At 52.1% G+C, this 13,026-nt stretch overlaps 1 protein-coding gene across 1 annotated transcript; it reads right to left on the bottom strand.

The window, feature by feature from the left end:
- Nucleotides 1-2,649: 2,649 nt before the first annotated feature.
- LOC118550442 (aflatoxin B1 aldehyde reductase member 2) lies at nucleotides 2,650-12,993 on the bottom strand. The gene is made up of 7 exons (XM_036115545.2): nucleotides 12,622-12,993; nucleotides 9,126-9,313; nucleotides 8,866-8,970; nucleotides 5,440-5,536; nucleotides 5,086-5,185; nucleotides 4,342-4,471; nucleotides 2,650-3,078 (listed from the first exon to the last, which is right to left on the bottom strand). The coding sequence occupies exons 1-7, from the start codon at nucleotides 12,956-12,958 to the stop codon at nucleotides 2,917-2,919; spliced, it is 1,119 nt and encodes a 372-aa protein (XP_035971438.2). The 5' UTR covers nucleotides 12,959-12,993; the 3' UTR covers nucleotides 2,650-2,916.
- Nucleotides 12,994-13,026: the final 33 nt, after the last annotated feature.

The raw sequence follows: 13,026 nt of genomic DNA, 5'->3' as shown, positions 1-13,026 counted from the left end.
CGGGGCAGTGTGCCCACCTCCCCCTCCGCTCCGCTGCCCCCCACCCGGGCCCTGCTGCACGCACGCGTCACGCGGGGCTTCGGGGACCGCGCGCTTGGCTGGCAGGTGGGCCGGGAGGGGGCGCTAGTGCGAGGCTTATGAGCGAGCGCGAAGGCGGAGGGCTGGGACTCCAGGGGGCTCGCTGCCACGTCTCCCCACCTCCCTCGGCCTCGCTCTGAACCGTCCCGGGGTCCCGGGGTCGTTCCGGAGGGGGCTTTCCTACCTGCTAAAAGTCCTGAAATGAGGCCTTGGTTTGGGGGGGTGGGGGGGAGGCGCTCGGGCTGTCCCGCCGCCCTGCGGTCCCAGAAGCGACTCTGCTTCTCAGGTCGAGACTTGCCAAAGGCTCCAGCCCGGGTGCGCGTGTTAAGACATGGTAACGTGTGAAAACAAGGAACTGTCAGCCTCCAGCTACGTAAACCCAAGCGAAAATACTTCAAACATGAAGGCAAAATAAAGACTTTGTTCAGACAAGCAGAGGTGTAGAGCATTCATAGTAGCAAACTTTCACTCTACTAGAGGTATTTTTAGACCGAAGGAAATTTGAATTTACACACACACACAAATGAAGTGCTGGGGGTGGTCAAGGTGGATAAATATAAAACACTTTCATTTTTAACCATTGGGTTTTTTTTTTTTTAAGATTTTATTTATTTATTTGACAGAGAGAGAGAGAACAAGTAGGCAGAGTGGCAGGCAGAAGCAGACTCCCCACTGAGCAGGGAGCCGGATGCAGGACTCCATCCCAGGACCCTGGGATCATGACCTGAGCTGCAGGCAGACACTCAGCCAACTGAGCCACCCAGGCACCCACCTTTTCACTTTCTTGATGGTATCCTTTAAAGCACACACATTTTATTTTTTTTTAAAGATTTTATTTATTTGACAGAGAGAGACACAGCGAGAGGGAACACAAGCAGGAGGAGTGGGAGTGGGAGAGGGAGAAGCACGCTTCCCGCTGAGCAGGGAGCCCGATGCGGGGCTCGATCCCAGGACCCTGGGACCATGACCTGAGCCGAAGGCAGACGCTTAACAACTGAGCCACCCAGGCGCCCCAAAGCACACACATTTTAAATTTTGATGTCTAATTCTTTTTTTCTTCTGTTGCTGGTGCTTTTGGTGTCGTCTAAGAGATCATTGCCTAACCCAAGAGCATGAAGATTTACTCCTGTATTTTAAGAGGTTTATAATTGTAGCTTTTACATTTAGGTCTACAATCCTAGAGTTCATTTTGTGTGAGTGTGGATGGTGTGAGGAAGGGGATCAACTTCATTCTTTTGCATGTGGATATCCAGTTGTCCCAGCTTCAATTGTTGAAAACTATTATTTTCCTATTGAATTGTCTTTACACACTTCTCTAAAATCAATTGAAAGTACATATAAAGGTTTATTTCTGGACTCTCGATTCTATTTCATTGATCTGTATGTCTGCCCTTACGCCACTACCACACTCTCTTTATTACTATAGCTTTTGGTAAATTTCAAAATCAAGAATCAGAGATTGTAGGCTTCTTATTCAAGATTATAGCTATTCTGTGTCCCTTGAACTTCTATTTGAATTTTAGGATTTGTTTATGAATTTGTTAAAAAAAAAAAAAGATAAAACAAAAAACCAGTTGGACTTTTGATAGGGACTGCTTTGAATCTTTATCTAAATTTGGGGGACTTTGTCATTTTAAGCAACTCAATTTTAGGATAGCTAATTGTACAATGGTAACCGATACACCATCCCGTTTAGGGGAAGAATGCATTTTATTGTGGATGAAGACAAGAGAGGGTGCCTGCTTCTGTAGAGAAAACAATTTTGTCTGCAAGGTGTCTCCCTCTAGATGGTAAATGGGACATTTCTTAGAACAAAGAGTGTTTCTGATTGGTGGTTTGTTCTGGCATTTCCACGCTGAGCCCCCTTCCTCACTTCAAGATAAGCAAGCTCCAAGTGCTGACTTCTGCTGCTTGGCCCACACTTCACCCCCCTGGCCAGGGCTAGACTGATTTTTCTGCACTGGGAATGGTCAAGAAGCAACCCTCAGACCTGGGATTTTTCTTCCCCAGCGTTGGGTGCCCCCTGCTTGGAGTGGGGGTTTGCCAAGGGAAATGGGGACCGTGGCTACCCAGGCCACCCTTCCAGCTCCAACAGCAGGAGACCCAGGGCAAGGCTGAGAGTCCTACAGATGACAAGGAGACAGGAGGCTTTCACCAGGACAAGAGTATAGCCACTGCTGACATTGAGTCTGTTAAAAATGTCACGCAGCATCTTAGGAGGTGCCCAGGAACATCGTTCTTCTTCTCAGTGGGGGAGCTATTGGGAGGTTTTGGCTCCAAGGATTCTATTTCTAGATGCCTCTATTTCCTGAGGTGATTCTGAATAAGAGAAAGTATACTTCAGGGTGCATGGCCTGCTTTTCTTCTCCTGTGCACAGCTGAGTGAGGGCCACCTCAGTCCTGCTGTTGAGAGCTCAGGCTGGATTCAGTACAGAAGGCAGGAGAGAGCCTCCTGAGGGCAGTGTGTGCTCTACCTCTGCCCTCTGGAGACTCCAGCTCATGGTTCTGCCCTGTTGGCAGTAAGCTCCCGGGCAGGATGAAAACAGGCTGCAGACAGTAAAGGAGACAGGCTTGTGGGGTTTACTCGGGGCCCAGGCGACAGCCCAGTCAAGTGCCGGCTTTATTCAGACAAGAATGTCCCAAGTGGACCACAGCCCCAGGCTTTACACACTGCGAAGGCATCTGGGAGCCAGGAGGGAATCTAGAAAAATATTGTATCGAGCCAGACAATCAAAAAAGACCATGTTAAATCAACTTAAGGCAGACTGGTCAGGATGAGAGAACAGAAGAGGTGGCGGAAAAGAGAGAAACCTTTGGCAGCTGGAGCCAGGACTGGCCCTAGCGGAAGTAGTTGGGACATTCGTGGGCGACCAGGTGCCAGGCTCGATCGAAGGCCTGCACCACGGCCGGCTCCAGGGGCCCTTCCTCGGTCGCCGCCAAGTTCTGTGTCAGCTGCTCCACGCTGGACATGCCCAGGATGACGGCGTCCCCGTGGGCACCCTGCAAGGGGAGACCGCCAGATGTGAACACATTATGCACCATGGTGGCTCCAGGTGCACACCCGCCCTCCCCGCCCTGCCTCTGCCGAGACCCGGGCTCTGATGTTTATTTATGCCGAATATAGTTCCCTAAGGAACTGGAGATGCCTTCAGTGATTTTAACGATGTGACTCCAAACCCTGTCTTCTTGCCCTCTGCTCGTCCTCAGACCCAGCTGTGCTCAGAGCCCAGCTCGACCACTCAGCTGGCTGCGCTTGGCTTCGTCCTTCCTCCTCTTGGTGACTCAATCTTCTCTGTCTTCAGTGTGGTTACGGGAATGAGAAACGACGTCAGGCAGCGCGCCCCCGGTTTTTGAGAAACTACTCTATGTCCGTCAAACCCTCTGCAACTGTGTCAGGCTGATGCAGGAGACATCAGCGAGGGAGACCGGGGACGCCAAAGAGGGGGGGGACGCCTAAGAGGGGGGGCACCCCAACTCCCACCGAGGAGCGAGTGAGGCTGAGGAGTTTTGAGAAATTTTCTACCCCCCACACAGCTGTGTGGACCCGGTTCCTCACCCATAACACCGGGGGAATGGCACTTCATGGGGCCGGAAGACAGACTAAATGCACGTATGCGAAGCCCTCATCCAGGGCCTGGCGCTCAGACAGCTACTAAGAACAACGAACGACTGCCTGACTGCTCCGCAGCTCTCACCAGGAGAAACTTCAGAGGGGAAAACTGCTTAGGGGTTAGTGCCTGGCTGGCTCAGTCGGTGGAGCACACGACTCCTGGTCTCGGGGTTGTGAATTCAAGCCCTACACTGGGTGTGGAGATTACTTAAAAATAAAATCTTTTTTTTCTTTTCTTTTCTTTTTTTTTTTTTTTTTTTAAACATAGGCTCCATGCCCAACCTGGGGCTTGACCTCACAACCCTGAGATCAAGAGTCACAAGCTGGGACCCCTGGGCAGCTCAGTTGGTAAAGCCTCTGCCTTCGGCTCAGGTCATGGTCCCAGGGTCCTGGGATCAAGTCCTGCATCGGGCTCCCTGCTCAGCCTCTTCCTGTTCCCCTCCTCCTGTTCGTGATCTCTCTCTCACTCTGACAAATAAATAAATAAATAAAATCTTTTTACATGCTCCACTAACTGAACCAGCCAGGCGCCCCCAAATAAAATCTTTGGAGGCAAAAAACCCCCAGGAAAACACGACTTAGAAATGACCTAAAGGTAATTCTGGCTCTGTTACAAGGGGCAGCGGCGGGCCCCCCCGGGACGGCCGGCTCACCTGCAGCTGGGAGTGGTGGTACATCCACCGGAGGGCGGCCGAGGTCATGCTGGGGGCGCTGCCGCCGTATGCGGCCTGCAGGGCCTTCTCCACCAGGGCAATGGCCTTGAAGTGGTGCTCCTTCCAGAAGCTGGGCAGGTGAAGGGGGCGGAACAAGGGTCAATAACCAGGGGTCACACTGGGGCTATAGCCACAAAGCCAAGCACGGCAGCTGTGTCCACCCAACTCGGCGGGGACAAGCGCCGAGCGTTCTAGCAGCGGGCCAGCCTGACTGGGCAGCAGAGCCAGCAGGCAGAAGGCAGCTAGAGGGGCCTCCCCGAACACCGCAGAGACATCTTCAATCTCTTTATGAGTTCTTAAGACCTCATAATGCCTGCCCACTTTACCTAGTGAAGCAAAGGTAACAAGATGGGGGGGGGGGGGGGCGGGCAGGACTCGGCCCCAGACCTCCTGAGCGTGGATCCAGGGCTTGCTCTTTCCTTCCTGGCAAGTGGTATGCCCTTCTCAGGGAAGCGCTTGGCCTTGGAAGACCCAGTATAAGACCCAGGGGTCGCCATTTGCTCACAGAGCTCCCAAGAAAACAAGACACGCCGCAGAATTTGGTCATTTCTGCAGGAATCGAGACATGAGTCCAGACAGCAGGGAAGACCTGGGACTCCCAGGAAAGCTGCCTAGAATTTCTCCACGTCTGATAAAGGGGACCCTGCCCCCCACCCATCCTGATGCAGCCCATCCCCCGCTCACCGATTCCTGTAGGTCTCAGCCCAGTCATTCCCGAAGAAGCGGCCCACGGGCTGTTTCCTGTCCTTGTCCTCATACTTGTACTTGCCCGTCAGCAGGCCCCCTGCGGGGAGACTGACATCAGAGCCACGGGCCCACCCTGCTCCGAGAGGCTGTTCTGGACTGGCGGGGGCGGGGGGGGGGGGAGGACAAAAGTGGGGGACCCAGGAGGGATGGAAGACACGGCCCAGTCTATTTTCAAACCCCTCCCCGCTTCCCAGGGCCTGGGCCAGGTATCTACCGGGTCAAGAAGAGGCAGAGACGGGGCCAGGATTGGCCTCCCACCCAGGGGGAGCCTGCCCCCAGAGCAGCCCGTACCAGCTAAAGGGTTGTAGGCGTAGAACCTCAATCCGAAGTGCCTGAGGCAGGGGAAGAGCTCCGTTTCCACCTGCCGGGTGGTAGCATTGTACATGCCCTGTGGGTAAAAGGTTGCTAGTGTCAAGGGAAGGAACCCCAGCCTGGTTTTTTTTTTTTAATTTAAATTCAATTAACATATAACATATTATTAATTTCAGAGATAGAGGTCAGTGATTCATCAGTCTTATATAGCACCCAGTGGTCATTACATCACGAGCCCTCCTTCATGCCTGTCACCCATTTACTCCATCCCCCCACTCCTCCAGCAACCCTGTTTGTTTCCTGTGATTAAGAGTATCTTATGGTTTGTCTCCCTCTCTGATTATCTTATTTTTTCCTCTCTTCCCCTATGATCCTCTGTTTTGTTTCTTAAATTCCACATGAGTGAGATCATATGATAATTATCTTTCTCTGACTTATTTTCCTCAGCATAATACCCTCTAGTTCCATCCATGTTGTTGCAAATGGCAAGATTTCATTTTTTTGATGGCTGAGTAGTATTCTATTGTGTATATATATTACATCTTCTTCATTCATTCATTCATTCATCTGTTGATGGACATCTGGGCTCTTCCTATAGTTTGGCTATTGTGGACATCACTGCCATAAACACTGGGGTGCAGGTGCCCCTTCAGATTACTACATTTCTATCTTCGAGGTAAATCCATAGTAGTGCAATTGCTGCATTGTAGGGTAGCTCTATTTTCAGCTTTTTGAGGAAACTCCATACTGTTTTCCAGAGTGAATGTGATGAGGGAACAGATGAGGACAAAGCTGACGCTGACACCCCACAACCCCAGATGGGATATATGTGACATTCCTCATGCACTCCTGGTTGCCCTAAAGCTAAGGAAAGGAAAAACAAAGAGTTACCTTACAGAGATCACAATCCTGCAAGACCCCAGTCTCCCCCAGTTTACAAATGTCTTAGCAATCTATAAGAACAAAGCATTTCTATCAATAACCTAGCTTCCAGAAGGAAATGTAGATACAATTAAATGTCCTTATAACCTGCAGCCCACTGACAGATACTTGAAGGGGGCAAAGTGTAATGTTCCTCCAGGAAGCTCCCCACTATCTTCATGTCAATGCCTTGCTAGAGGGAAAAACAACCTTAACTTGACAATGGCAAGGCCTCCCTATCCTGTGAGTCCTCTTAACATATGAAAATCCTTTTGAAACCTCTTTTCCTTACCTCCCCGAACCCCATAGTATATAATCAGCCACCCCTCAACCCCGGTGCAGCAGCTCTTTCTGCCTGCAGGTCCTGTCCCCATGCTTTAATAAACCACCATTTTGCACCAAAGACGTCTCAAGAATTCTTTCTTGGTCTTCTGCTCTGGACCTCACTCCACTGAACCTCACCTATGTTCCAGAACCTCATCAGATGCACCAGCTTGCATTCTCACCAACAGTGTAAGAGGGTTCCCCTTTCTCCACATCCTCGCCAACATCTGTCATTTCCTGACTTAATATTAGCCGTTCTGACTGGTGTGAGGTGGTATCTCATTGTGGTTTTGATTTGGATTTCCCTGATGCTGAGTGATGTTGAGCACTTTTTCATATGTCTGTTGGCCATTTGGATGTCTTCTTTGGAGAAATGCCTGCTCATGTCTTCTGCCCATTTCTTGATTGGATTATTTGTTCTTTGTTGAGTTTGATAAGTTCTTTATAGATTTTGGATACTAGCCCTTTATCTGGTAAGTCATTTATAAATATCTTCTCCCATTCTGTCGGTTGTCTTTTGTTTGGTTGTCTTTTGGTTTTGTCGACTGTTTCCTTTGCTGTGGAAAAGGTTTTTATCTTGACGAAGTCCCAATGGTTCATTTTTGCCCTTGCTTCCCTTGCCTTTGAAGTTGTGTCTAGCAAGAAGGTGCTGTGGCCGAGGTCACAGAGTTTGCTGCCTATGTTCTCCTCTAGGATTTTGATGGATTCCTATCTCACATTTAGGTCTTTCAACCATTTTGAGTCTATTTTTGTGTATGATGTAAGGAAATGGTCCAGCTTCATTCTTCTGCATGTGGCTATCCTTTTTTTTTTTTTTTTAAGATTTATTTATTTGAGAGAAAAAGAGCACATGTGTGGGGGGGAGGACGGGGGGCAGAGGGAGAGGGAGAGAGAAACTCAAGCAGACTTCACGCTGAGTATGGAGCTCAATGTGGGACTCAACTTCACAACCCCCAAATTAGACCGGAGTCGAAACCAAGAGTTGAACGCTTTAACTGACTGTGCCACCCAGGTGCCCCACCCCCTCCCAGGCTTCTTTTGAAACTATCAGTCAAAAACCTGCCCAGGACTTCAGCAATGATTTCCCAAATCACTAGTGGTAGCAGTGGATGGGGAGATGGTGCTGGGCCCAAGGTAGGGAAACTGGACTGGCTATATCATTCCACAGATATCTATTGTTGCCAAACACAAGCAAGTCCAGCCAGGTTTCTGCTTCTGCCTCCCACAGATGTTAAAGCCATTAAAAACAAAGAAAGAAGTAAGCGTCCATCGATAGATGAATGGATAGAGAAGATGTGGTATATATACACAATGGGGGATTGCTCGGCCATATAAAAAAGGAGATCTTGCCTTATGTGATGACATGGAGGAATCTACAGAGTGTAAGTAAAAGAAGCCAAAGAAAGACAAATACTGTATGGTTTCATTTACATGTGGAATCCAAAAAACAAAACAAAAGACCAGAAACAGACCCATATATACAGAGAGGAAATTGCCAGTGGTCAGAAGGGAGGGGTTGGAGGATGGGCAAAAAGGGAGGGCGGGGATCGGGAGCCGCAGGCTTCTAGTGGGAACGAGCAGGGATGAAAGGTACAGCAGAGGGAATACAGTAGATGGTACTGTATGTAACAGCTTGCACGCCGACCACCTGTGGTGAGCACAGCATCACACACACTATGTTGCACACCCGAAACTAACACTGCGTGTCAACTCTACTTCAATTAAAAAGATACACACAGAAAGAAGACAGACGATCACAACAGAGGTGGGCTGTGTGATCACAGCAGATGCTTACAAATACTCGCTGAGTGCATGAAAATGAAGTCAATACTGGAGGCTCCTCTGGGGCATCGGGAAAGGCTTCCAGGGGACGAGCCATCTAAGTGAGGCCTGAGCACTTCAACCGGGGGGAAGGGGAAGAACGGTCCAGGCTCACGCCCACAGCCAGGGAGCAGGAAGGAAGGGCCCGCGGAGCACGTGCAGGTAGGAAGGGGAGCCAGGGCCAGAGCGAGCAGGTGCCTGCTGGCCAAGCTGAGGAGCTTGCGCGTCATCCCCACGACACAGGCTGTCAGCAGGGGAGTGGCTGCGATGGAGAGGAGGCAGTGGGAGGGGCCGAGAGAACCGGGGATCAGCCGGGCCCCCCGCAGCCCTGGCCCTCACCTGGTACACGGTGGGCAGGAACCAGCCGTTCCTCCTGCAGAGGGTGCAGATCTCGGCCACCTCCCAGGCGGCATAGTTGGAGAGGCCAAGCTCCACGAACTTGCCCTGCAGGGGAGAGGCCTCGGTCAGAACCTACCGCGGCCCAGGACACTGCAAAGGGGAGACGGGGGTGGGGACCCTGGGAGTAGGGTCTGTCCCCGGCTCTGCTCTGGGACGACCCTGGTGCCTCCACTCTCCTGGAGCTCGGGGGCCTGCCTCACCTCCTGGTGCAGCTGGTGGCAGGCACGCAGCGTCTCCTCCACGGGGGTGTCGTGGTCAGGGGCATGTAGGTAGAAGAGGTCCACCCGGGGGCACTGCAGCCGTTTCAGGGATGTCTCCAGCTGGGCCCGGACACTGTCAGGCTTCAGCGACTTCCCTTCCCAGGGATTGGCCTTGGTAGCGATTTTCACTTTGAGGGGAGCATGCAATAGTTACAAGGCTTATTATGTGACCCTGTCTAAATTATTTCAGTTCTCTGAGCCTCCATTCTCTAATCTGTAAAATGGGGGTATAACAACGGACCTGTCCTCCTAGCGAGATCATGAGCACTAAATATGCAAGTTCTCAATGTTCACGGCTGTTATAATCACTAGTATTAGTCAGCGTGATAGGCCTTGCCTGGAGGCACACTTGCTCCCTCCCCTCAAGGAGCTCACAGCCTAAAGGTGATGTTACGATAAGGTAAGTGCAATAGAGAAAAGCCCCTAGTGCTAAAGGAGCCCCAAGTAGAGGAGTGTGGCCATCCTGGGAATTCTAGGGAGGGCTTCCTATGGGGATGACCCAGGAGCTGAGTCTCTAAGAATGAGTCCCGGCCAACAGGGAAGGATGGGAAGCATATTCCAGAGCCTGGGAAGATGGAGTCACAAAGGAACACACATAGTACGTGGAGGCCCATTCCTGCAATTCGGAGTTATAAGAGCATTGACTCCAGGTAGGGAGCAGCGGGACAGGGGGCCAAGAGAAGGGTGACAGACCTAATCGCAAATCCCATCAACCAAAGTCAGCTACGTTCACTGTGTCTGTGGTCGGGAGGGAACTCAAGGGGGCAGGCCTGGAAACAGGGAGGCAAGAGGCTGCGGCGAGAATTCTGCAGAGATACCGCGGCCGAACCAGGCACCGCGGGCAGAGATCAATCTGAGAGGCAGATACAAGGCAAAAGGAGCAGAAGCTGGTTATCGACCCCCCGCCCCTTCAGACTCAGAGAAGCTCGCACACCCACACCCCCACTGGGGAGACACAACTCCCATGAGAATGAAATAGTGTTCTGCCACAGCAGCCCCGAAGGGCCATCAAGTATACCAGCTGTCTGGATTTTGTACTTTTCACACCCGGCAAAGGCAACTCAGCAGGTCAGAGGGGAGGCACATGACCGCTCGGGATGTGGGAGAGAACCAGTCCCACAGCTTCTTGTGCACATTTTCTCCATGTCACCACAATTCTCAAATCCTCTGCACTCTTGGTGTGGATTTTGCCTCAAGTCCAACCTGTGGACTTTGGCTCAGTGAGTGCCTGGACTCAACGAAGGAAGCAGGGAAGGGCTGGAGGAGAAGAACCAATTCAGAAACAAAATCTCCATTATTAAGGAGGGGGCAGCAGGGCTAACTAGAATGCGTGGGTCTGAGAGGCAGCTTCCTCCAGATCTACCAAGCTCTGAATCAAAGGAGGACCCAGGGGGGCTCCCACACAAGAGTTGGGAAGGGCAGAAAAGCAGCAGAGTATGGTAGTAAAAATAACAGTGAACATTTACTGGGCCCCACGGATGTGGGAAACAAAAGACAAAAGAAAAAATTAAATTTGGGCGCCTGGGTGGCTCAGTTGGTTAAGCGACTGCCTTCGGCTCAGGTCATGATCCTGGAGTCCCTGGATCGAGTCCCGCATCGGGCTCCCTGCTCAGCAAGGAGCCTGCTTCTCCCTCTGACCCTCCCCCCTCTCATGTGCTCTCCCTCTCTCATTCTCTCTGTCTCAAATAAATAAATAAAATCTTTAAAAAAAAAAAAGAAAAAAAGAAAAAATTAAATTTCCTGACATGTCCTTGAAACAGGCAGGGGGACATTCCTCTAGGAACTCAGCTGCTTCGCTGTTAATACTTTGCTAAGGGCAAGAAGTAATCTTAGCCTGACCACTCCTCCCCTCCTTTCCCCAGGATCCTGTAAGTCTACTTTAACATATAAAAATCCCTTTGGGAACTTCCTTTATCTCTACCCCCACAAGATACATGTTGGTAATCATCCTCCAAGCGTATGTCCCACTGATACACATCTGAAGGGTCTCATGACTGAGTTTTTACTAAATAGTAATAAATGAACTTTTCTTTTTTTTTTTTTTAAGATTTATTTATTTATTTTAGGGGCAGGAGCAGAGGCAAGAAAGAGAATCTTAAGCAGACGCCGCACTGAGCAAGGAGCCCAACATGGAGCTCAATCCCACGACCCTGAGGTCACGACCTCAAGAAACCAACCGACTTAACCAACTGCGACACCCAGGTGCCCCATGACCTTTTCCTAACAATAGCTAGCCCCCTCAAAGTCCCGGAAACCTTGTTTCCAAAATATCTTGGAGGACTGTGCTGTCCCTAACGCCCTCCCAACTTGAAAAAAATATAATCAGTCACCCATCACAACCCCAGTGCTGTTCTTTCTGCTCACCGGTCCTGTACCCATACTTCGATAAAACCATCTTCTTGCACCGAAGAAGTCTCAAGAATCTCAAGAATTCTTTCTTGGCGGGCAGCTCTAAACCTCATTTTCCTATATAGCCACCACGATCCAGGCACCCTCCTAGGCATTTCCAATGGCATCAGGCTGATGAGGGACAGCCCTTCCCACGAACCTACATCCTCCACCCAAGCCGCACCTGTCTACTGGCCGTCCCTCCACATACCAGACGCTACATTTCCAAACCTGGTCTGCACAGCTCTGCCCTCAGCCTTTGATGCCCCTTTCTCCCATTCTCTTCCCAGCAAACTACTATTGATCCTTTAAGGCCCAGCTCCAGTGTTCTCTGAACCTTCTCTAGTGCCTCTCCCTGACCGCTTAATCCCCCGAAAGTGCTTCTTCTTCTGGGCTTCAACCTTCCCCATTAGACTCTAAGCTCCCTGCCGGTGGGTTGGAACCACTTTCCCTCCTATAGCCTATGGCCCCATAACAAACCTCCCCACTCTGCAGGTACCACCCCTGATCCCCCAGCTTGGTTTGTGACCTAGTTGCAGCTCTCTCTGGGAGCCAGGGTACTGCCAACTGAACTGAGCAAAGGCTAGGGACTGATAAAAGTCCAGGATGAGAAGAGGGTGCTCAGGGAGCCACGGGCAGTGAGGGCAATGGGGAAAGGGGCTCTTTGGGGCACCTGGCAAGGTTCGAGGGGGTACTGCATAGCTCTGGAGACCACTGCCACAGAGAGGTGCCCCAAGAAAGCAAGATGGGAGGAAGCGAAGGACTAGACCAGGCTCCGGGTAAGACTGGGGGGTGGGGTGGGGGGGAGAAGGTTCCTGAGTTGCAACTCCCAGAGTTAACAGAAGGGAAGGGGAAGGAGATCAGGACAAAGCACTGTCCGACTGTCCGGCTGTCCGGGACGACACGTGCACGGGGCCTGAGGAGCAGGGGGGTGGTCCAAGGGGCGGTCAGCTCCCGGGAGGGGCTGAAGCCGTCGGTCCTGACCGCGGGCCGGGCCACGGCTGGGGCCGGGTGGGCGCCGCCCGGTGCACAGGTAGGTAGAGGTTACCTCTGCAGTCGCCGCCGCCCAGCCCGAGGCCCAGGCCGCCCAGGATGCTCTCGGACTGGCCGTCGCTGTACATGAAGGCCGTGTCCAGCTCCGTGTGGCCGCGCTCCAGGAAGGCGCGCACGGCCGCGGCGCTGGCGGGCGCGTCCATGCGGCGCCCCATCTCCATGGTGCCCAGCACGGTGGCGGGCCGAGCCGGGGCCCCGGAGGCGGCCCGCGGCGGCGACAGCGGCCGGGACATGGAGGCTGCGGCAGCAGCGGCGCGAAGCTCAGGCGCCGGGGAACCACGGACGCAGCGCACAGCGCCACGGGCCACCGCGCGAGACAAGGCGCTTAGCATGAGGTCGGCGCCTGCGCCCTGGGGCTCCTCGAGTCCCGCCCACCCCGCCGCGGGGGTGGAGCCGGGAG

Source organism: Halichoerus grypus, chromosome 5 (genome assembly GCF_964656455.1).
Source record: "Halichoerus grypus chromosome 5, mHalGry1.hap1.1, whole genome shotgun sequence".
NCBI classification, from domain to species: Eukaryota; Metazoa; Chordata; class Mammalia; order Carnivora; family Phocidae; genus Halichoerus; species Halichoerus grypus.
Note: the sequence above shows the minus strand (reverse complement) of the source record. Positions and strands in the feature narration are given on the sequence as shown.

What these genes read in the sequence shown, in the direction of transcription:
- LOC118550442 (XM_036115545.2), bottom strand. Translation starts at nt 12,958, where the DNA reads ATGCTAAGCGCCTTGTCTCGCGCGGTGGCCCGTGGCGCTGTGCGCTGC. An exon ending in TCCTGCCCACCGTGTACCAG is followed by an intron (nt 5,537 to 8,865) that starts GTGAGGGCCAGG and finishes TTTTACCCACAG; the next exon opens with GGCATGTACAATGCTACCAC. An exon ending in ACCACCACTCCCAGCTGCAG is followed by an intron (nt 3,079 to 4,341) that starts GTGAGCCGGCCG and finishes CTCCCCTTGCAG; the next exon opens with GGTGCCCACGGGGACGCCGT.